Below are 23,703 nucleotides of genomic sequence, written 5' to 3' on the forward strand. Positions count from 1 at the left end.
TCAATGAGGACTTAGTCATGCAAATAAACGCACTCTTAGAAAGCAACCTATTAAGCTCAGTACAACTACTAGCCTTCCTTATTAGGATTAAATTTTTGCCTGTAGCACAAGTGAATTTGTAAATATTATAATGCACACTCCCAAACAACTACTCAAATTTTAGAGCAAAAGTAACATTCAAAAGAGGTTCATTATTTTAAACGGCTTTTGCCATCAGAACCGGCACACAGGACTGTGGCTGGTTATAAAACCATGTGCAGAATCAAAAGTTAATTAATTTGATAAAAGGTTTGTAAAAGGAATACTTAAAATAAACCCACCTACTTTAAAACACTTTTTTCTACTTCAGTTCTACTATAGGTTTTGCTCTATGGAAGGCAAAGGAAAGACCAATGAATTGTGTTTTGTGCAAGTAGTAGGCCAGGCTTACTGGTGGAACACCTCAATCCATGACAGTGGATGAAGATGGTCCTCTGCCTCTTACTTAAACTCACAGCCTTTCACTTTTCAATCCCACGAGATGAGAAATGTTACATGTCATGTACATCCAACACGACAGTGTTTTCCACCTCGACTTAATTTTATGCTATTCCAGGTACACATAATGCATTCAGAGCTCAAAATACCCCACTGTGTGTAAGTTTTTCCACAGCCCAGCAGCGGAGCCTGGAGATAAACCTTCAGAAACTGGTGAAGTCCACCAGCGCAAGGAGGTTTGTCACTGGCCATGCAGGTGCCCGCCTGTGCCAGCCTGCACCCCTGGGGTAAGCTTGGTGAAGGACGGCTGTGGATGCTGTAAGGTCTGTGCCAAGCAGTCAGGAGAGCCCTGCAATGAAGCAGATGTCTGTGATCCCCACAAAGGTCTCTACTGTGACTACTCAGAAGACGAGCCTAGGTATGAAAAAGGCGTGTGTGCATGTAAGTTGTTCTTTCATGTTTCCTTCTTGAAATGCAAGAGGGTGGGACCATGCAGGTAAATGGTTTTGGAAGAAAATCCTGCTTGCAGGTGCTGCACAAGCTCTATGCTAAGCAATTTATCCTAATTTAGTCCTCTGACTGCTCAGCCAGAGAATCTGAGAGTAGGGCTGGGACTGGCTTTAAACTTACCTGCACATGCATTAGCGAAACCAGTTCACTGTGCACAAGCCTGTTATTGGCAGGCGTTGATGACTGATTTAAAGAGCTGATCACATTTATGGCTGACCACATTTTAGCACTCTATTAAGCAAAACCCACGTGCTCCTCCTGTGTCAGTAACTGTTGTTCACCATTTTCAGATCTGGTAGCTGTAGGATGTGAGCTCAATGGAGTTTATTATCCCAATGGGCAGACCTTCCAGCCTAATCCACTTTATAAGTGCCTGTGCATCAGTGGTGCAATTGGATGTACACCTGTATTCACACCAAGACTAGCAGTGAGTCCTTGCACCAGGGTCACGGGCAGAAAGAAGCCTGGACAATCTATTTGTGGCCTGGGACAGCACAAGCAGCTTCAATCAACCAACTACAGACTGATGTCAGGTGAGCCTGGCTCCACCAGTAAACTTTTCCGTACATGAGCCTTTCTGCATTTAGTGTCCCTGGCTCCAGCAGCCAGGCAGGCGACACACTGGCACTTTCTCAGTTCTTACTGAAGGCCATTGCCAGGGTGACTGTTCTGTCCCACTTATCCCTCTTACTCTCAGGTCACAGACTCTTTTCTCTAAACCTAATGAATGTGAAAAGCAAAAAGGCTTTTGGCTTCTGTCACCAGGGAATTGGGCAAAGCATCATTCTGCAGAGGTTTATTACTCATCAGATCAGCCAGCCCAATTAGAGATGCCGGTGGACAGCCATTTTGCAGCTTGGGAGCTGTCTCACTTTCTCCTGCTTTGTGGGGTACAGAGTCTTTGTTTTCACATACATACATTAACATGCTGCAGGCCTCTTCCAATAGAAAGCAGAAAATTATAAAAATGGCCTTAGTGGCTTTCCTGACAAATTTTGAGTCACTGCAAGGAAAGCACTCCCTCTAATTTCTTCTCTATTCAGATCAATTCTCTGTTCTGATCAAGAACATCCACAAGCTTCTCCATGCAGTTCTGCCAGGGTCAGCTGATATTCCCTTTAACCTCATTCTTGCTCTGCTGCTAACCCTGTAGCTTTCTTTTTCACTTTATGACCATGACAGAAGCAGCTATTCTGGCCCTTCCCTGGCCACAGCTGCCTAAGCTTGTGCCATCTCCTCCCCATGCATGTCCAACTTTTCATGGTGAAAATCATCTTCATTACAACTTATACGAGTACGAGACAGCTGAGCCATTTATTTGGTGGCAGCTTGAATCATCATCATCAATAAATAAAATAAAACCAAAAAGATTGCAAAGCTCACCAGAAAACCTTCATCAAAGACTGCTGAGTAAACAGGTGCACAGAAGTCAATCTGCAGATAAACAGACCCGCTTACAAAATCTGAAGTTCAGCTTGGACAGCTTCTCACACGTGAGCAATGGTTATACAAGTTGGCAAAAATAAAAAAAGAAGCTCATCCTTACTTAAAAAATTATTATACAATACCTATAACTAATATCAAAGCCTTTTAACAGAAATATCCTTAATGTTGTTGTATAAACATGCACTTGGTAAGGCAATGGACTTCAAGTGAAGAATGATCTCTTTTCTAGAGAACAATGTTTATCTGATTCAAGAGAGAACACACTGAAAACAACGGCAACCAAACCATTTGACACACAGTAATTGGGTTTGTGGGGAGATAGATATATTTCAGTTATCTGGAGCACAGTATTAAGCCAACATTCGTTGCAGAATTTGAATCAACTGCGCAGCATAACCTTGAGAGGAGACACCCAGCTTGCACACTCTTCCTGCTGGGCTCAGTTCAGGGACCTAACACCCTGTCCCTGTGGTGGCTGCACGTGTTGGAGGATGCTGTTCTTTGGAACCTTCTGAAGAAATACACCTTGAAATTTTTGTTTCAAAATCTTTCCCCTTTCATTCCACAGACCAGTGGACGTATCAGGTCAACTTGTGCATGAATTCCATGGATGGCTCAATATCTATTTTGAAAAGTCCTTTTACTCTTACTGTGAATAAGTGCTAAGTTTCATTTTACTGCTCGTTTTGTTTTCTAGCTTTTTGTTTCAATTGGATTTACCTAATTCAGACACATAAGGATGTAACTAGGTCATACTTTAAAAAAATATACCAAGTATAAACAACCATTTAACCTCCCTTTATTTGTTGCAGTTCTCTGAAAGGCTTTTAAATTGCTTGCTTCATTGAGATATTTAAATTGCTGTCTACTTTCCAGGTATTCTGGAAAGCTGACAGCAATTCTGGCAATTTCAGGTAATTCTGTGCTCTTACATAAATGTCCAGATTCCACATAGTTTTTCTGCAGAATTCCACTATGAACTTTTCCACTGCAATTTTATTTCTTTTTTTTTAAATATACTACTCTATCTAATCCAGGCCTCATCCATCAGAAAACAGGCTTTTTGGTGATATCTAGAACTGATTGAAGCATTTTATTCCTCAATACAAACTCTAAGGTCTTCACAGTATCTACAAAAAACCAAACATTAATGTTCTCAGCTGCCCTTTATAAGCTATGTTTGGCCTGAAATTAAAAAAAAAAAAAATCTGGACATTCCATAAAAATTCCACAAATAACCCTCTCCACATAACATTTCCATTACATGGAACTGGGGGGTTCCATAACACATGCAATTTAATAGTCCTTACTAGGATCTGAGTATCCAGTGTCAGTAAAGTTTAATGGCAGCTTACCTGGCTTTTGTATAAAAAGTTATTTATGACTCTATGTTATAGACATGTTATTTCTGCGTTCACCTTTAGAAATACCTTCAGGAACAGAAATCAAAGTCTTATCCTTGTATTTCCAATTCATCCTTTTGGGGCTGTTCTGCTGCATAAATAATATACTGCTGTCTTAGCTTACAGAAGCTTACCACTAGTCTTGAAGAAAAAGTGCCTTGTACAGGCAACTCCCTGGACACCCTGCTCCAGGACCTGTGGCATAGGCATATCCAGCAGAGTGACCAACGACAACAGAAAATGTGAGATGAAAAAAGAAAAGAGATTATGCTTCATCCAGCCTTGTCTGACCAATATGCTGAAGAAAATACAGGTATTTTCTGATATAAAATTACCTTCTAATAGAAAATGAAAATATTTGAGCTAGCGGAAAATTATATATACTAGCAACTGCTAATAAAATATTGACTTCTTTCTTTTTTAAGGTTTAAAAATAACTCTTATGTTTTCTCCATTCAGTCTTAAGGTTTCAATAGTAAACTACAGATGTGTAATTTCAAGCAAAAGAATGTAATGTCCTGATATAGATGTGCTGCTAGTGCTGTCCTGATGCACAGTCACTCCGAAAGTATTTTCTACTTGTCGACTGATAAAGGAAAAATAAGGCAGTTTCAGATTAACTTTTAAGATATTTTTAAGTAAATGTCACAACTTCTTCTTACATGGTCTGTTTTTAATGTGTAGAAAACTCAGGCTTTTCTTTGTTCTAATATTAAAGATTCCAAAAGGAAAAACATGTCAACCGACATTCCAGCTTCCAAGAGCAGAGAAGCTAATTTTTTCTGGATGCTCAACTACTCAAAGCTACAGACTAACTTTCTGTGGGGTGTGCTTGGACAAGAGGTGCTGCATACCTAATAAGTCCAAAATGATCACTGTACAGTTTGAGTGTCCCAATGAAGGCTTCTTCAAGTGGAAGATGATGTGGATAACATCGTGCGTATGTCAGAGGATTTGCAGTGCTCCAGGAGATATATTTTCCGAACTCAAAGTCCTATGACAAGTTACACCACTGACTGTAACACACCGAGAATGCAAAAGCACATTCACACCCTGAAGAGTTAGCATAACCCTCTGCCACAGCAGTGTTTATACTGTGGCAGTATAAACAGTATAAGCAGTGAAATAACAAGTGAATACTCACTAATTTTTTAAATGTCATTGGAAAACACAAGTAAGAGTGCATCTCTTTAATGTAACTGTTTTTATATGGGGAAATATGTTCTTGAGAAGGATGCATGTAACACTAGTTCTGCCCAAACAAGAATTTTTGGTAATTAAGAAAGGCACAGCAAAACAGCTTCACGTCTCACTGTAACAAGGTGTTGCCCACAAAAAAAAAACTCCACATGCTCTAACCTATTAGAAAAAATATTTCCCTGTAATACTTCATCTGTCATTCCTGATTCTTAAATTAACCTTTTCTACTATGTATCTACAACAGTAAAACGCATCAATGCTGTTTGAAAATGAAGAATTCAATTTTAAACTCCAACTGCTTTTTGCAGCAGGTAGTGTTTCTCTAGTGTTGTGAATGTAAACAATGTACATGTAAAGGAATAAAAAAGTGGGCAGGCAACTGCAGATAATAGATGCAACATTTCAAGGTAACTACTATTTTTAGAACATTTTCTTAAAAATTGTTCTCAACAAATGCTAGCACAATGCTTTATTGAATGCTTCCGGACATATACATTGAAAATTGTGCTTACTTATACACCCACTCCAACTCTGCTAGAAGGACTTCAAGCTTCAAGGAATCATTGTATTGATCCATTCTGATCTGTAACAGTTCACTAGTCTTGCTGTTTTAAGACAGCCAATGCTGGTAAGCAACTGGAAATAGCTGTATATTCTATTTTGTAAAAGTTCTTATTGTAATATAAAAAGCTGCTTACTCTGATAATTATAAATATTAAAACATCTATTTTACTTGCATTCTTTCAAGCCTATAAACTCTGTTCTCGAAACAGTTGTTATAATTCTTTATATATATATATAACGTCATTATAAGTGCATGTTTTGCTCAGAGGTATACTGTATTATCTCATTATCAAGTGCAACTCAGCATTCATGAATATGAATCATTAAAATAATATGTTAATTAATACTCCAAGTATAATACTTAAAATTTATCTTGTGGAATTTTCTGATATTGCCAATTTTGGTATCAACTCAGAATGCTCTAATATAGCTGAGTACAACAGAAAAGCAAAAATATTAAAATGAGGAACATAGCTTAGAGCATTTTGAAATGTCCACTGTAAAGCTAAAGAAAGCAGTTTCATTAGAGACTTGCTTTCATCTTTGAAAAGATTACATAAGCTTTTCTTCTCTTCGTAGCTGCTTATTAAAAACCAAATCTAGCAATGGTGATCTTTCTTTGAAACAAAGCCTACCTTTAGTTTACTGTAAAGTCTGAGAAAAGAATTACATTTTTGGCTGCTAAAATCTCTCTTCCTTGTCTTCACAGCATATGGTGTGTCAATTTACTCCATAGCTAGGATTACTGCTCTTACTGATATCAGCTATAATTAAGTGCTGTCAAATCTTTCTTACAGGCAGGGCTTATCACTTAATATGACAACTCTTGAGCTGAGGAAGCCGTTGTCCCAGTCCCACTTTGGAATTACCACAGCCGGGCATGCTGCAAGTCATTCTGGTTAACTGACGTGGCTGGATGCTTAGGGAAGTGTTTCGTTCTTTTTAAACAAAAAAAAAATAAAAAGCAGTTCTTCCTTCTTTAGACAGCTATCTTCAGTCTTGATGGATCTGTTCTAGGCCCACCTTTTGTAGCATCCAGTTCATTGTACTCTTCTATTAGGTCAGACAAAGAAGACACAGCTTCAGAAAAACAGCTTTGCTCCATCCCGTCTATTTGCAGATAATGGTGAAGGTGAGCCTACAGGAATAAAAAAAAAAACCTAATTCAGTGTTATCATTTTTCTTGGCCCCTAATTGCTTTGGCTCAGTAAGCACCATTTAGCCTGCACTGAAGGGGGAAGTGCAAGCACTGTAGAAAGGAGACTTATATATCATGACACCCCTTATTTAAATACTTCACAACTTTAGTTACAATCCCCTATGGAATCACAATCAATATTACTGATTCCTTAAACATCCATGTTTTCATACTGGTCAGGTGTACCCTAGGGGACCAACCATGTTACTGGGTTTATGTGGCAAAGTTTTGGCAGCAGGGGCAGTGCAGGGCTGCAGGGGTGGCTTTTGTGAGAAGATAACAGGAGTTGCCCGCATGTTCCAGCTGGCTCCAGCAGGGATCTGCCACTGGCTAAAGCTGAGCCCATTAGTGATGCTGGCAATGCCTCTGTGACGTATTTAAGGAGGGGTAAAAAGGATGCACAACAGCTGATGATTTAGGACAATGTGAGAGAAACAGCCCTGTAGACAAAATCAGCAAAGAAGGACCAGGAGTGAAATTCCGAGACTGGGAAGAAGGGGGTGGAGTGGGGATGAAGGTGTTTTCAGTTTTGGTTTTATTTTCTGCTGTCCTACTCTGTTATTCATTAGCAGTAAATTAAAATAATATTCTCTGTTTTGCCCATGACAGTAACTGGTGAGTGATCTCCCTGTCCTTATCTTGACCTAAAAGCTTTTCATTGTATATTCCTCCTGTCCTGCTGAGGAAGGGAAGTGAGAGAAAAGCTTGGTGGGAACCAAGAGTTAAATTAGATATAAGGAAGAAATTCTTTAGAGTGTGGTGGGGCACTGAAATAGGTTGCACAGAAAAGCTGTGGATGCTCCATCCCTGGAAGTGTTCCTGGCCAGGCTGGATGGGGCTTTGAGATACTTGGTCTAGTGCCCCCTCACTGCAGGGGGATTGGAACAAGACGCTCTATAAGGTTCCTTCTAACCCAAACCATTCTATGATTCTGTGATATTGTCAGGTTGGTACAGATTAATAAGGGATTTATGCTTTTTAAAAGCATAAACATAAATAGGCAACATAAATAAAAATCTTGGGCTGTTAATTTTAAGCAGCTGTGATACTAAGATTTGCTTCCCAATAACACAAAATGCCAATGATTTGTGACTACGGATATTACAATGTTAGGAGTTGCACCTTTTTCTTGTAGAGCTTCATAAATCTCTCTTTGAGTTCAATGAAAGTTGGTTTTACACAGGTGTTGTTTGCTAAAGCCAGAAGAGAATGGGAATGGCCCACCGGAGGTACTGAACACAAACCAGTTTTCCAGCCCTCTTGATTCCAGGAGACAAAGTGCAGAGAAGGTTTTAACCTGTGATACAAAAATTTAGTTATCTAAGGAATATGAAGAACATGAAGGCTAAGTTTTCTTTCTTAACTAACAGTCTGAAAAGGTTAACATTTAAACTTTCAGAACAAAGCAGGACAGTTATAACTATCATTGTGAATAAGACATTTTAGACTTCAGACTAAATCACTGTGTCTATTTGAAAGTTAAACTGCAAACACCAATATTGTTTTGTTAATTTAATGTATCAGGATTTGAAAAATGAAGTTACAAGTACCTATTTCTATAAAAGACACTGCAAGCCCTCTGAAATTTAGGAAAGGAGCAGATTAATACTGTGTAAGGACAATCAGTTGACCTGTAGTTTTGAAATAAGTTAAATGCTTTAGATTCTCAGAAATTTTCCTCATGCTTTCCTGTCTGCCTATAAACTCCCTTCTGTATGTGAAGCTTGCCTACCTTTCCTATTATATCTATGTATCTCAAAAGTGTAAAAGGTAGAAAGAGGGTGCTAACAATGGAGTTGTTAAAACTAGGATGATTTCCTATCTACAGGAAAGTAACCATGAAAGGGAGGGATGTTCTGCTCAGAGAAAACAAACTTCTACAACAGAACTTACTCCCCCAACATCCTTTACTATCAGGAGACCCCTGGAAGGTTGAGCTTTGCTTTCTCTTGCATTTTTGAAGAAAAGGGAGGAGCAGTACTGAGATATTTAGTCAGCTCCCTTTATCTGGAAATCCAGGAATGCTGTGACTTATTCTCACTCATTGCGTAAGTTAATTACATTTTCTTTCCTTCTAAAATACAAAAAAATATTTCTGAGTAAACTAATTTGGTATTGAAACTCTTCAAACGAAAAGTTGGAGTGCTCTGAATGACTGACAACAGTTTCCCATGACTACTTTGTGTGGTATTACAAACCTTTCAATATTTCGGCGAAGGTCTGAAACCTGCACATTTCCTCGAACAAGAAGTGCACAGGCAAGGTAGAGGCTATGCTTTGGATCTGCTTGAATTAGTTGATGATCTCTACTAAATGCGTCTGAAAACATCTGATCCAACCTAGGTGAAAAGAAAACAGTTATCTACTCTTACCAAAGTAGGATACAAAAGCTTTTCAGAACACCCATCTTCAGAGTTTGAAAGTTCATAAAATTGTGGAGATAAAGATACATCTAACCTGGGAACATAAATTATAGAAAAAGATTCAAACTTATAGATATATTGGCATTACAAGTTTTTAAAAACACACTAGATCCATTTTTTACTCTTCTCCCTCATGCTACAGGCCACTGATGAGTCACAGAAGTTGCCTTTACAACGGCAATTTGAGGTCAGTAGTTACAAGGTCTTATGACAATTTGAGTGGACAATCTCACTGTGAAGGATCTGACAAGGAATTTCAAAGTGCTGCTGACCCTTACAGAACTGGATATCTGCCTGTTACACTTCATTATTTAAAAGGATCAATGAATCACAGAACAGTGATGATTTCAATTAATGATTTAGGAAAAGACAGACTATACATACTTGTCTACTTATTCTTATTTTATTATGCATGACTGCTGATCATATTCTTTCTCTCTTCACTTCCTTAAGCAAGTTTCACTGTAGTGTGGGATTTCAAAGATGGTGTCCTGACGTTTCTGCAGACCCACAACATCTAAGCTATTCTTTCCATTTGCCTCAAACTCTCTGCATTCATCACCTCTGTTTCTTTTTTCTTATATCACCTTGCCACAATCTATTACAAAAAAAACCCCCAACAACTAAATAAAGAAAACAAAAATATTACTGCTCCCACTTCATTCTGAGACGTCTTTGACTGAGCATCTCCCCATAGTATGCTTCCTTCCCCCAGCACTGCACTGTTTGAAAACAAGGCATGTTTTCAAAAGATACGGCTGATTGCACCACTTGCTATCACAGAACAGCCTTCTTCTCCGCTTTAGTTGCTTCTGTCATCATTTGGACCTCTTGCTGACTGAACTTAATTCACTAAACCCAGTAAAATCTATTTTAACTGGTTATTTTTCTGCTGTGTCAGAGGGAAAAATATCTCAAAGAACTTTACAAGTTTCGGGTTATCATTACAATAAGTTGATAAATAGGCTCACTGCACTTCCAGACTCAAGTAAGATGGCATTACTTCCCAAAGAGTCTAGTTTAATTTCTTGTTTGACTGACAAAATACTGTAAAGACAAGTGCAAACAGTTACTCAAAAGAACTTGTGGCATGGGTTCTATCTGAGTAATACATTTTTCCAACAAAAACATTTCCCAGCAGAGAATAAAAAGATGTCAAATTTACTGGCTCAACCATTACAGAGAAAAGAGACAACAGATGTTCCAAAAATCAGCAGGATGAATTTTAAAACGTGGCAGACTTAAAAGTTTTAGAACTTTCACCCTTAGTTTTGCTACAGAATGTAATTTTTTAATGAGAACTATGGAAGAGTCAGATATTAGGCTTTAAATGTGAAACTCCTATAATATTTTTTTCCTACCTTCTAGAAGGTACATTAACATCTGCCAACGTATACAGAGGAGTCAAGCTTGAAACCAAATAATGAAGTCGAGGAAATGGAACCAAATTCATACTGATTTCATTAAGATCCATGTTTAGGGAACCTTCAAATCTAGCAGAGCTGAAAATTAACAAACCATTATAAAATTACTATAAACTAAGGAAATCACTTCTATAATGTAAACTTCCATTAATCTATTTTTCAACTGTTCTGTACAATAAAACAGTAAAACAACACAGCATTCAAGAAACGGTTCATGTATTATTACAAAACTTTCACATCTGGCAGAATCAGTACTCAATCCTATTCACTTATACTTCTTATTAAAGAACAATAAATCATCAAGAATAAGACCTTGTTTCCCAGTTGTAGTCTTTAGCACTGTTTTTCAGAATGTAGACATATTTGATTAATACCAGTTAATTAATACCAGTTTTACTAAACAAGCTATAATAAAACATGTGTGATTTTGCATTCCTGACAATCTGTTTAAAAGAAAAACAGGTCAATACTCCAGAAGTATATTTCTTGCAGCAATAGACAGTTTAGGAGCAAAAATGATCTGACAGTATTTATAAAATAAATACAACTGGCCTAGAAAGGCAAACCTTCCTGGGCTCCACTAAGCACTAACGGAAAACACTATCCTTCTGCCTACAAATTTATTTCAGTTTTAAGACTGTCAAGGCTAAAGCAACACCACTACAATCTGAATACTTCCAAATACTTCAGCATTTAGTAAACAACTCTTAAAGAAGACTCGTATCAAATGAAAAACAATTTATATTATTCAAGTTGATCCAGGCCTGCATATTTGCAGCAAACACCACCTCCAGCGATACTACTTTGTTACAGAGGAATGACCTGTAACTTTACCTTGTCAGGTTCAGCAGCAAGTTGGCTACGATATTATTCATTGCATCAAATGGCTTCTCCTGGAGAGTTTTTACACTGCCTGCACTTGATGTTACCAAGCTGTTTTGCTTCACGGTTGACCCCAGCTTCCCAGAATTGATCATCTGATTAATTTTATTAACTATATCAAACAGAGACTTTTGAGAGAGAAAAATAAAAGCAAAGTAGTCTTGAGCACAGAACTTTCGAATTCAGTACCCCAGTTTTTCACTTCCATTAATCTTAAAAGCTAACACACGGTACTGTTAGCTCAAAGATTATACCTTTGATACATCTAAGTCCAACTTTTGAGCAATGCCAGTTGACTGAAGTGTTTCTAAAAGTCTGTTCCTTACATGTCACAAATACAGCTTGACTCAGAAGTTTGAATTTTATTCAACTACTTAAAATCCTTATCTTCTAAAAATGAATTTTAAATTTTCATAACACCTGTGAAAGGAAAAATATATTCTCTATCTATCACTTTTCTTGCTTTTTTTCATAAACCAACACCAAGACAGTCACCAGAGCTAGATTCAAATGGTTCTAGTACTTTGCAAGGTCAAGTATACCTATGATTCTCCTAATACTAATAAGCACAGTTAAGTGTGTTGGAATCTGGTGTGGTTAGTCATTTCTCTTGCAGGACTCTATTAATACTATGCACAAAATGATTGCTAAAAGAACAGAAGACACTCTGTCTCAGTAAATAGAAGCTTTTCAATGTTTACCTTGAAAAAGACACAAAAAAATTCACTCTAGACTACTTCGAAGGTGCAGAGTAACTTTTTAGTGATACTCATGTTCATTTCAAAAGCCTATAAGTGACTTAGAAGTTCAATTATTATTTGAAAAAATGAAATTATGCTTTAAAAACTTGGTACTCAAATCAATACAGAAAAGCGAGAAAGACTTCTTTTTTGCAGTCTAATAAAAAAAATTGCCAGAAATATAATATTAATTCTTACTTCATTCTCTACTGGTAACACACAGTCTGCATGTTCATTAAGCTCCTTCATAGCCAGAACACTGTTATATGGAGAAGTAATAACATCATCTTCACCAGAGGGATAAACTGAAGTAACAAATCTATATACTTCTGGGAATTCGTCCTCAAGCAACTTTAGTACAAAAGTTCCAAGACCAGATCCTGTCCCTAATTATGAATGAAAACAGAATGAAAGAAGATAAAAGGTTCCCCATGTTATCTTAGGTCCCAAGACTCATATGTTGGAGACATACAACTTTTCAATTATATATTTTAATGAATATTTTCTGAAATATTTGGCTGACAGTGGAGGCTACTCAAATGTAACTTAAGGTAGAAAGGTTTTTTCCCAGACAGGAAAATAATTAAGTAAAAAAAGTATTTTCCAAGGTATACCAGTCAGGATGAGGTATACAATTTCAAAAATTTCTGCAATCCTAAAAGTCCTATAACATAACAAACATTTTCTGACCTAGTATTTCTACTTCTTATTTTAAAATTTTTATTTGTATTTTGAAACAAGACATTTGCTTAAAAGCACTGAACCGCCCCAAACAATTACTTTCATTCCTTTTAGGGTTTGTCATTCTCCAGTCAAAACAGGGCCAATTTCTCCCAGCACACAAGCTTTTTCCCTCATTATCGCTAAGAACACAGCACTGAGCTCCAATCAGAAATCTGAAGTGTGATCTTTTTCTGAATTTACAGCTACATTCTCAGTGGCAGACAATTTATTCTTATGAACAAGACAGCAACTTTCTGCAATAACAGAAATAATATCTGCAGGGTCTCTGAAATTAAGCAAACGGCCACAAAAAAGGCTCTCGACAGAACCCTTGCTTCATATTTAGAGCTATTTTCTGTGTCTTTTTCCACATTATTACCAGTTATAATACATGCTGCTCCCAGGTTTCTGGGGTAGGAAGGCTTAGAGGAAAAGCATTCTCCCTTTTGGCTTATTAACAAAGTAACTAGATTGGATTCAAGAGAATTGTGTGGAAGGAAAACAGAAAAACAAAGTTTTTCTAGAGTAACATTTGAAGTCTCCTTCAAGTGTTTCACAAAATTCTTTCCCCATGATTAAAAGCAACTTGATTACAGCAATGATATCAGTGTTCAGAGGCCACTGACTCTTCTTCTGAGCAGTAATTCTGCCGAGTTTATTTGTCTTTGGTACCTGTCTTGATCCATCCACTGAGTCGTATTTAAAATTTTAGCTGCATTTTTGCTCTGGGTAACACATTAGGGCTCCTTAGTGCTCTAACAAAACAAGTACTAAATAATTACAGCTCCACTTAATTTGTCTGTGGGGTTTTTTTTATTATGCATTCTGAACAATGTGAATTATTATATTTATGTTCTTTTCAAGATCCATGTTTTTCTTTTTCATCTGTGGCTACTGCAATCATACTCACTACAAAGACACTACTTACCGCCTCCCATGGAATGAATTATAAAGAAACACTGCAGACAGTCACAGTGTTCTGCGGTTTTCCTCAGCTTTTCCACAATGTTTTCCCGGTACTGATAGCCATACAGCTTATGACCTACAGCCCTGAGGACATAAAAAGTACTTTAAAAAAAAACATTCCAACAACCGATCTTTCAATTTTTTATTTTATCTCCTTCTATTTGGCAGTATAGAGTTCAGAGTCCAACACCTCATCTGTGAGAGTTTCCAACCTGTGTCTACATAATGAGAATATGGGAATTAGGACATGGTTTTACTTTTGAGGATGAAAGCAGCACTAAGTTCACATTTGGAGCGTGCACTATTATTTTTTACCGATCAAGAAATAAACACCCATATTGGATGATCTAGTTGTAATAATGAAATGAAAATTACATACTCCTTAACAATAAGGAACCCCTATGCAAAATGTGTCCTGATCTTCCTTTGAGTACTATGCAAGTCAAATGATACCAGTAATTAAAAAGAACCCCAAACAGCTCGTTTTCCATACACTTGCCTGCTAGATGGTGAAGTTACAGGATGTTTTATCCTTGTATTGCCCTCTCTTTTGGCACATTTGCTGATGATTTGCTTTCCAGTCTGTAATGCACTGAATATTACTAGAGGCGCATTAGGGTCTCCATGAAAATTTGCAATTCGTTATGTTAATCAATCTTTTTCTGAATTTCTCTTTTTGGGAATGTAGTTTAGACACACAAAGCCAGACTCTGTGGTGCTTAGAAATCAGAAATGCATTTGTTCATATATCTCATTTTCCACAGTAGTTGCACAGTCTCAAACTAGATTATGGCTTTGACTGAGCAATGGAAGCAGCTGAATACCAAAGAAACAAAAATAAAAAGCATGTTCTTTTGAAACGAAAATCAAAAAAGAGGGAGAAAAAAAATAGTCAAAATGGTGTATCAGCAGAATTATCCTTCTGTAAAAGCCTTTTCAAAGCCCTCCTCCAGGCAACAGTGACTCCAAGTTTGCTGGTAAAATGCTGCAGCTCCCCAGGTGCAGAACGAAACAGAAAGCTACGGTTATCATTTCCCTTTTCAAATGCCATCTAATTAGTTGCTAAGAAATGTGTTCTGAAGAGGTTCTCACCAGTTGTTTCCTGAACCAGAAACATCTGTGATAAGCTGCTTGCTATCAAACACATCCCTCAATGGTCCCTGCAGAATTTCATTTACCACTCCCTCCTCCATGTCAATCAACAGTGCCTTTGAGAAGAGAAAGAATTAAAATTCAGTCAGTAAGGAAACTACCCTTGAAATAACCACACAAAGAAATACAAAATTATTTACAATATAAAAGGTATACTACAATACAAAAGGTATACTGTTTCTACTCTGCTCCAAAGAAACCTTTTTTTTCCACAGTTGTTAACTAGGAGACCAACTAGATTAACCTTAGACGATTTGCCAGAAGTTGGTCAACAGGACAACATTTCAGATAATTAAATTTAGTTTAAATTTTATATTTTGCCCCAACAGTTAGAAATGAAGACGTTACAATATTTTGTTTCAAGTTTTCTTGCTTCTTAATAATTTCAAGTGGCTTAAGGAAACCCACTTCTTCTAGAATTCATAAAAATACTGAGTTACTAATATCTGCAATCATTTTATTAGAATTACAATTTAAATTACTCAACAAGACAGGCAGCAAACTGTATTACTTGAATGAACCATAAAAGTTACTATTAGAAATTCTACTATTCAAAGCAGTATTTAAACCTGTATGCAATTTTAAGGACTTTATGAAAATTCCCACACAGCTGAAAACATGCCACGTAAAAAGAATGACCTTTAATAGATTGCCTTACTCGTGCTTTTAAAGAGCAGATTTTTCCTTTGTAAATACCTGGACCATCACCACCACTTCTGAAAAAAAAAAAAAAAACAAAACAACTAACAGTAACAGAAAGATCTAAGCTCAGATTCATAATAGAAAATACATACTATAATAAAATTTTCTCTTTAGTGCTTTGTGTTCAGAAGAGTATGGCAACAAACAAACACCCTGAACATACTGCTAAGACCTCACAATTCCCGGAAGTAATGCAATTACAGGACACGATCTCAGTCAGAAACAGCCTAAGCATTACTTCACTAAGCTGAAAAGAGAAGCACTGAATGTTTACTCTCAGGTACAGCCTCTCCAGAAATTCTACAGTTTGCCAAAACTTGAAAGGATTATCTTATATCAGCATGTGATATGTGTATCCGCATCACATAATTGAACACAGCGCACCAAGTAGCCCCACAAGCTCTTTAGTGGGGGTTGTTACGACACTGTACTTCTGCTCAGGTGTGAAACCTGCGTTCCTGCACTAGCACAGCGCTTAACTTGACTTGCTTTGCTATGAAGATTTGCCAGTTCAGAAATAATGTTGGATGGGCATAGCTACTTCTTTTCCAGGATTGGTTGTACTGAGCCAAGGCAGGAGACTATGCATTGTGTTACAATCATATTTTTTCAACAACAAATGCTGGCGCTTCTGCACTCAAAGGATGAGATGCTCCAGTCTGGCCAAACTATATTGAACACAGGGGAAAAAAGGCAGGGATAGTGGGAGATGGATCTAATTTTCCCTTCAGTTATTTACCTTATTTGGGAGCTGGCCAAGCCTAAAGTACGTCTTAGACTATTCTACATTCTACCACAAAAACATTCCCAAAACATGAGCTAAAATTTGCAACAGTCCCATCAGAAATGAGGGGAAGAGAATATGGGGCTGCACTGGATTCCTCCAAGATTTTCTACCTGCTCTCTGGACGCTTCTCATTAGCTGAACAGCTCACAGCAGTACTCATGTGATTCCTCTAGGCTATGCAACACATATATGAGTCCACTATAGCAGCACTAAATACACCTAGAGAAGTTCAGTTTCTCTTCAGGGAATAACAAAACTCAAAGAGGAAAAAAACCCAACCCCAAAACAACACTTCTTTTTCTTCCTATTGTCTTTGTGCGACAGACCATTCCTTCAATCACTTGGATTCAATTGCTGAAAAAAAGTCTCCACGTTCCTAGAATCCCAGAATGGTTTTGGTTAGAAAGGACTTTAAAGACCATCTTCTTTCCAACCCCTCTGCCATGGGCAGGGACACTTTCCACTGGATGAGGTTGCTCAGAAAGAAAACAGATGTTTCTATTGCAGTCAAGCTGCCAGTTAAAAATTTGGTGGTTTCACCAGGCTTGTACAGAAACATAGGTATTTTTTTACAATCAAATTTTCTTGGTTTAAAAAAAAAAAAGTTACTCCAGGAAATACCCACAAGGAATGGTAATCCTAAACTCCAATGCATTTGCATTATTCTTTCAGAGAGCTAAAAGTTGAGACAAAACTATTTGTATTTCAATGCCATTTTAATTAAAATCACATGCTGTACTGTAACCTTGTCATATGATGGAAGAAAAACAGGTTGGTCAAATCCTTTTTAATTATTTTAAAGACGACAGCAATATCCAGGTGCACATTTTATTCTTGCAAGGATTTTTCTAACTGGACAGATTAGAAATGACTGAATGCTCTTAGGATATGAATTGGTTAACCCAAACTTTCAACATCTTTAACAACTGATGTAAGTATACTTAAAACGGAAATGTAAAGATATGTTTTGAGAAGATAATAAAAAAGCAAAATATTTTCCTAGCACAAACTAAATATGACTTGAAACAAAGAAAATTATAACTTAGGTTAAGAGAAGATACTTGAAGTGTGGGTCCACTGTGTTAAACTCATGAGCTTCTTGATAAGACAACTTACCTTGTATCTACGTTCCTAAAGAAACTGCTTAATGCTTCATCATAAATTCCTTTCTAAAAGGAAACAACACAAAATGATACGTAACATCAAAAATTTTTCATAGAATAATTTAAGTTGGAAGGGACCTCTGAAGGTCACTTGTCAAACCTCACTGCTCAAACCAGAGTAAACATCTATGTTGAATCCAGCTAGCTCTAGTCAGCTCTAAAAAGAACATTTCACTGAAAAATCAGCTTGTTATTAAAAACTGACAGGAGGACGTAACTAGAAAGTTAATTTTTCAGCACAAGATTAGACAACTGTAGTAGATTACTGAAGATCCCCAGGCAATTATTAAATCTAATAGCTGCTGTTTAGCTGACTCAGTTCATCACTGACACAACACTCAGTACATTGTGGGCTCAATGCCCACGAAGTTCTTTGAAAAGGAAAGCACATCACACTGCATCAGTGATTCCAGAACTCCCTGCTGAGAGCACGCAAATTACTTACCCCGCCATAAAACTAAAGAGACCTAGCAAGTTTAAATACTTTCACATTATTATTTACAGATTGCTACCGTACTCAAGACCTGGTGACGGAGAATTTGGAAGACACTGTTTTGTACTACACTACAACCAAAACACTCTCTGCACTCAACATGAACTTCATCCATTGCCTTTTTACAGTTGCTTCTAAAGAAGGCATTGAAGACTCCTCATCCTTATCTGTTAATGTATTGTGTTAACCAGGAAACAGTATCTTTATAGTCAAAGCAAGGAAAATGTGACTTTGTTCAGAGTAGTCAGCACAACCCTATGCCCTCTTCAGTGCAATTTTCTTTAGCACAGCTGTATGGCAAGTATGCGGCATGAGCTAAAATGGAGAACAGTGGAATTTGGGGGGCTGCCCTTCTGCTTTACTGCCAGTGGCAAAGAACCCACACGAAACAGATTTCTCTTGCCACTAAGTGCCTCAAACCTGGTAATGTCTGGCTTTAGGGAGACATCCTGGGCTTTTCAAGGTGGGAAGGCTGGAGAAAGCTGACTGGAAGGGATCATAGAATCACAGAACATTCTGAGCTGGAAGAGACCTACAAGGATCATCAAGTCCAACTCAGCTCTACACATGACTCCCCAAGAGTCTCACCATGTGCCTGACAGTATCATCCAAATGCTTCTTGAATTCTGTCGGGCTTGATGCTATGACCACTTCTCTGGGGAGCCTGTTCCAGTTCCCAACCACTCTCTGGGTATAACAGCCAATCTAAACCTTTCCTGACACAACTTCATGACATTCCCATGGGTCCTTTTGCTGGTCACCAGAGAGATCAGTGCTTGCCTTGCCATTTTGCCTCACGAGGAAGTTGTAGACTGCAATGAGGTCTCCTCTCAGTCTCCTCTTCTCCAGGCTGAACAGACCTAATGACCTCAGCCAGTCCTTATTTGGCTTTTGCTGCAGACCCTTCACCATTTCGTGGCTCTCCTTTGGACACTCTCTAACAGCCTAATGTCTTTTTAATGTTGTGGTACCCAAAACTGCACACAATATTCAAGGTGAGGCTGCACCAGTGCAGAACAGAGCGGGACAATCCCCTCCCTTGACGAGCTGCCGATGCTTTGCCTGACGCCCCCCAGGACATGGTTGGCCCTCCTGGCTGCCAGGGCACTGCTGACTCATATCCAACTTGCCATCCACCAGGACCCCCAGGTCCCTTTCCGTGGCATTGCTTTCCAGCCTGTCATTCCTCAGTCTGTGCGTACATCTGAGCTCGTCCCATCCCACGTGCGGAATCCAGCACTTTCCCTTGTTGAATTTCATACAGCTGGTGATTGTCCAGCCCTCTGACTTATCAAGGATAGCTAAAACTCATGACTAGTTAAACGGCACAAGAACCTGGGGGGTAGTTTTGCTCACAGTGAAGCGGCCTTAGTTTAATCAAACAAACACAGAGCTTTGCCGTCACGGCGACGAAGGCGGGAGGGAGCGCAGGGGCACCGCCGCCTCCCCACGGCGAGGGCGCTCGCCCCGGGCCAGCGGCGGCAGCGGCGCCCGTACCTTGTTGACGGCGGCGTGTTCCCGCAGCGCCAGGTCCCAGAACCGGCAGCCCACCTGGTTCCCGCACTGCCCCACTGCAAAGGGGAGAGACACGGCTCAGGAACGGGGAGGGTGTAGCGGCGGCGGGGTGGGGTGGGGGTGTTGCTCTGGGCACCGCGACTCCTTACCCTGCACCACCACCGACTGGGTCATGGCGCGGCCGGCGGCGCTCTGCCGTTTCGAAGTGGGCGCCCGGAAGCCGCGCCCCCTGAGTTCCTGCGGTGGAACGGCCCACCCGTTGCCTTGGCTGCGGGCGCCCGCCCCGACTGGAACGTCCCATTAGGGAGCGCCGGGGGTGGGGGTGGGGGGTGTGTGAGGGGATAGGGGAAGTGGAAATGGTGTCGTGAGGGTGAACCTGTGGGGGGGCTGCAGAGTCTCAGACGCAGGAGACTCAGCAAAGACCTAAAATGAAGCCTTTGTGTGGGAAAACAAGTAATCTACTCACAGAATATCCCGAGTTGGAGATATTTCCGTACAGTACAGTTCATTACCTTCTATGGCTAAAAATGGTGTGATAAGAAGCGTTTTATTTCCCCCAAATTCATAATTCGGGACTATGGTGTGAAGTGTGCCTAACGATATGAAAATACAAATTAAAAATGAAGTAAAAAAGTGGTCATTAGGAAATGCTGTAATGTACCTTCCCATCAGGCTCGCACGTTACGGTTTTTTTTAAGCTCAGTTTCGTATTTCTTGTGCTTATAATTTTCCACAGTGCAATTGGGAGGTGCTTTTGCCTATGTGTTGAACTTCAGGAGTAAAAAAGGAAAGAATGAAAAATGTGGAGTTGCTATTGTCTCAGCATGGCAAGACCGGACCACGACATAGCTCAGCTGCAAAATCATAGAACCAGTTAGGTTGGAAAAGACCTTTAAGATTGTGAAGTCCAACTGTTAATCCATCACTGCCAAATCCACCACTGAACCAGGAAAGAATGTGTGATATGCAAAGCAGTTGCTTGCAGAAAGCTGTCTTGTGACACAGATGGCATTTCTGCTTCCTGTGGGAGAACAAAAGCACTTCCATGAAACCCAGTTCATTAGGTTTTATGGCTAAAACTGTCCAACAGAATAGTATTTTTCCAAATACATTATTTCTAGTGCTGGTGTGCAAACAAAATTTGCTAAATGAAATTCTTAATCCTTTATTTGCTCCTGGACGTGATTTATGATCCTGTAGAGATTAATTATAGGTCCACAGGAAAATAAAGTTAGAGCAAATAAAATATTGTACAATACAATCTAATAATATATTGCATACAAGAAATAGATATACAGACTAATTTTTAAAAACATAATTGAAAGAGAAGAATCCATCTATTAGAAATTAGTATTATTCTTAAGAAAAAGTACTGAGTGGCCCAAGGTTACTCAAGTGTCATGAATAAAGTTCTAAAGAACAAATAGCTTTAGTGTTATAGGCATGTTTAGCATGAAAAGGGTAATACTGTCTCAAACACTTCTTTATAAACTAGTAACCATTGTAAAACTACATGAATATTAAGCACAAAAGCAGGTGGTAATTTCTCTCTGGACAGTCTAGATGTAACCTATAGCTTAATTTTGTTCCCTGTGGTTATCTGAACTGGTCCAAACTTATAAGGTATATTCAATGGCAGACTGTTTCTATACTTCTTGCCTACTGTCATGTCCTTAAAGTCTTCCCTTCATATGCCTTTTTGGTCTTACTTTGGCTAAAAGCAGTAAGTACAACATTGCTTATGAGCATTCTGAAGTTTAATTTAAAGTCCGCAGAATCTCTTAAGATTAATGTATCTGGCTTGCTTTCTTCATGTGTAATTAGCTACACTTTCTACTTGTTCTTTCAGGTAGTTGTAGCTTTTGTGTTCCATGTCCCATCAAGATTCAGCTTAATGGGATTCACTCTATTGAACATGAGATTGCAGCAAGACACTCTGGGCTTTGACTTCCAGTATGCTATTAGGAAGTCTGTGCTGGCAAATATTAAGTGATTATTCTCACTGAGCTTAGAAACGCTGTGAATCAGAGATGCAATTGAGATTCATATTCATATGGGAATATTTTTTAGCTTCCAAAGGAGGTCCAAGGGCAGGAAGTTGATGCATGACAGCCAGGTTGGCTTGATGCATATGCTCAGAGGTTTAATGAAATAGTCAGCTCAACTATGCAAAGGAAATCATCACATGCTGACTTTCTGTTTTGTTGTTGATGAAGCCCTACTGCATCTACCATGTTATAAATGCATGAATCTATACAGGTCCCCTCAGAGACTGTCTATATTAGTTATTTAATCGACAGACTTATGTTAATGTGGGTTTCTTACTCTTAATTTCTCAGTAAATTTTTGTTGAAGGTGTTATGTGGGAATGGTGTTCCACAGCTTTGGAACAAAAATTGAATAATTCTATGAATAACCTACTATGTTATTGAGAGCAAATGAGTGAATCGGCCAATAACCCTTAAATCCCAACTGTAACAACAGCCAAAAATACATAAGAAGTTAAATATATGTGCTATGCTTTCAGCATCTTTTTAATAACAGTCATTTGACTATTTAGGCCACATGCTGCTGTAGGGAGAATACACTGGAATTCGAACTAATGCTATCCTTTGATTTATAGCAGGTCTTAGTTCACATATGAAGGTTTGTTGGTTTGTAGTTTTGTTTTCCTGTTTATGTGGGTTTTTTTCTTTCTTTTTTTCTTTTTTTTTTTTTTTTTTTAACTTAGAATGGCTGGCTTTTGGGGAATTACTGTCAGGCTTGTAATGCTCCATCTTTAATTTTCCTGTCTAGGCTGTTGTCCATACTCTTGATCCTTGAAGAGAGGGGAGATCTCAAATAGAGGAGATAGAGGGGCCAGAGATCCTATTTAAATACTCTATTTTGAAGCAGTTTGCTGAGTATTTAATCTTGAAATTGGATTCTGTCTTATACAGCCATGCAAATGTCCAGTTTCAAAATATTCCATGATATAATAACAGTGCAGCCGTAACACTGACTTAGATAAAGGCTGCAACAACACTTATTAAAACGTTGAAGGTGGAAGAGAAAAGTTATAATTTCTTAACATCAGTGCTCTATTTTTTGGTAGGTTTTCTGCAGAATTGAGATAGTTATGTTCATATTGAAACTGCAAATGGACAATCTGACAGTGGAGCTCAGAACGTAAAGGTTTTTCCCAAATCTTTGGAGATGAAGGGTTTTGTACTTTGGAGCTGTAATTTTTAAGATAGATACAGAAGACAAATTGAATTCTGGGAAGATTTCTGCTTAGGCAGTCACTTTCTCTTAAACACCAGCAGCTTTGAAATGAATGTGGAGGTGTGTGTAATATAATGCATCACATACAGACTTTCTTTGGTGCATATGAAATGGTAATTTCAAGGTCTCTGTGGATGTTGGGGGCAGGGAAATTTACATTATTTTCTGCTCTCTCCTGAGTCTGAAAGTATCCTCTGATTCATAGTATTTTTCTTCGGAACCCTGTTTTGCAGAAAAAACCCCTGCATCTCTGAGGTCTAGAAAGAAAAATCGAGGAAGATATCATCCACAAATACTGCTATGTTTGATTAGCTGGTGATATAGTAAAGAGAAGTAATTTGAATGGTAGCAGTTTATGAATTTTAATGTGGTTTTTATTCACATATGCTGTTTTAGTGTATTTTTAGTTTTCCATATATAAAGTATGCAAAGGATTGATTAATCAGAAAAGTCATTCTTAAATGTAAATTCACAGAACAAAATCAAATTACAATGCAGCAAATATGGCTAAGAGAAATATTGTTTATTCACAGAGCTTGGATGTGGATATGAGAAAATACGCTTTGGTTTGAAGTAGGTGTAAGACAGAAAAACATTTCGAGTATGTGAGTACCATTTAACATACAATGCTCACTTAATACCAACATTCACTAAACTGTGATGCTCTTAGG

At 38.3% G+C, this 23,703-nt stretch overlaps 2 protein-coding genes across 9 annotated transcripts in view; one reads left to right on the top strand and one right to left on the bottom strand.

Annotated features, from left to right (window-relative positions):
- Window positions 1-4,970, top strand: part of CCN6 (cellular communication network factor 6) — a 7,593-nt gene extending 2,623 nt beyond the window's left edge. Inside the window, exons 2-5 of the mRNA XM_027893053.1 lie at window positions 642-918; window positions 1,278-1,520; window positions 3,956-4,149; window positions 4,555-4,970. Of these exons, the coding sequence (XP_027748854.1) occupies window positions 642-918; window positions 1,278-1,520; window positions 3,956-4,149; window positions 4,555-4,836 (996 nt within the window). The 3' untranslated portion in view covers window positions 4,837-4,970. The remainder of the gene's footprint in view (window positions 1-641; window positions 919-1,277; window positions 1,521-3,955; window positions 4,150-4,554) is intronic.
- The window catches only part of TUBE1 (tubulin epsilon 1), a 21,264-nt gene extending 1,268 nt beyond the window's left edge, over window positions 1-19,996 (bottom strand). Inside the window, exons 1-14 of one of the 8 annotated variants that reach the window (XM_027893045.1) lie at window positions 19,918-19,996; window positions 19,751-19,824; window positions 17,714-17,766; window positions 15,753-15,824; window positions 15,049-15,168; window positions 13,919-14,040; window positions 12,466-12,653; window positions 11,480-11,655; window positions 10,583-10,723; window positions 8,997-9,137; window positions 7,921-8,095; window positions 6,236-6,738; window positions 4,691-4,830; window positions 3,844-4,031 (exon numbers count right to left, since the gene is read on the bottom strand). In XM_027893045.1, the coding sequence (XP_027748846.1) occupies window positions 6,580-6,738; window positions 7,921-8,095; window positions 8,997-9,137; window positions 10,583-10,723; window positions 11,480-11,655; window positions 12,466-12,653; window positions 13,919-14,040; window positions 15,049-15,168; window positions 15,753-15,824; window positions 17,714-17,766; window positions 19,751-19,824; window positions 19,918-19,942 (1,446 nt within the window). In that variant the 5' untranslated portion in view covers window positions 19,943-19,996 and the 3' untranslated portion in view covers window positions 3,844-4,031; window positions 4,691-4,830; window positions 6,236-6,579. Of the gene's footprint in view, window positions 1-3,843; window positions 4,032-4,656; window positions 4,831-5,025; window positions 6,739-7,920; window positions 8,096-8,996; window positions 9,138-10,582; window positions 10,724-11,479; window positions 11,656-12,465; window positions 12,654-13,918; window positions 14,041-15,048; window positions 15,169-15,752; window positions 15,825-17,713; window positions 17,767-19,750; window positions 19,825-19,917 lie in introns of those variants that run through there. The other 7 variants (XM_027893048.1, XM_027893046.1, XM_027893050.1 and 4 more) reach the window with 7 other exon arrangements.
- Between the last annotated feature and the right edge of the window lie 3,707 nt (window positions 19,997-23,703).

Source organism: Empidonax traillii, unplaced genomic scaffold (assembly GCF_003031625.1).
Source record: "Empidonax traillii isolate 1590-97213 ecotype Southwest subspecies unplaced genomic scaffold, ASM303162v1 scaffold377:size560545, whole genome shotgun sequence".
Taxonomy (NCBI): Eukaryota; Metazoa; Chordata; class Aves; order Passeriformes; family Tyrannidae; genus Empidonax; species Empidonax traillii.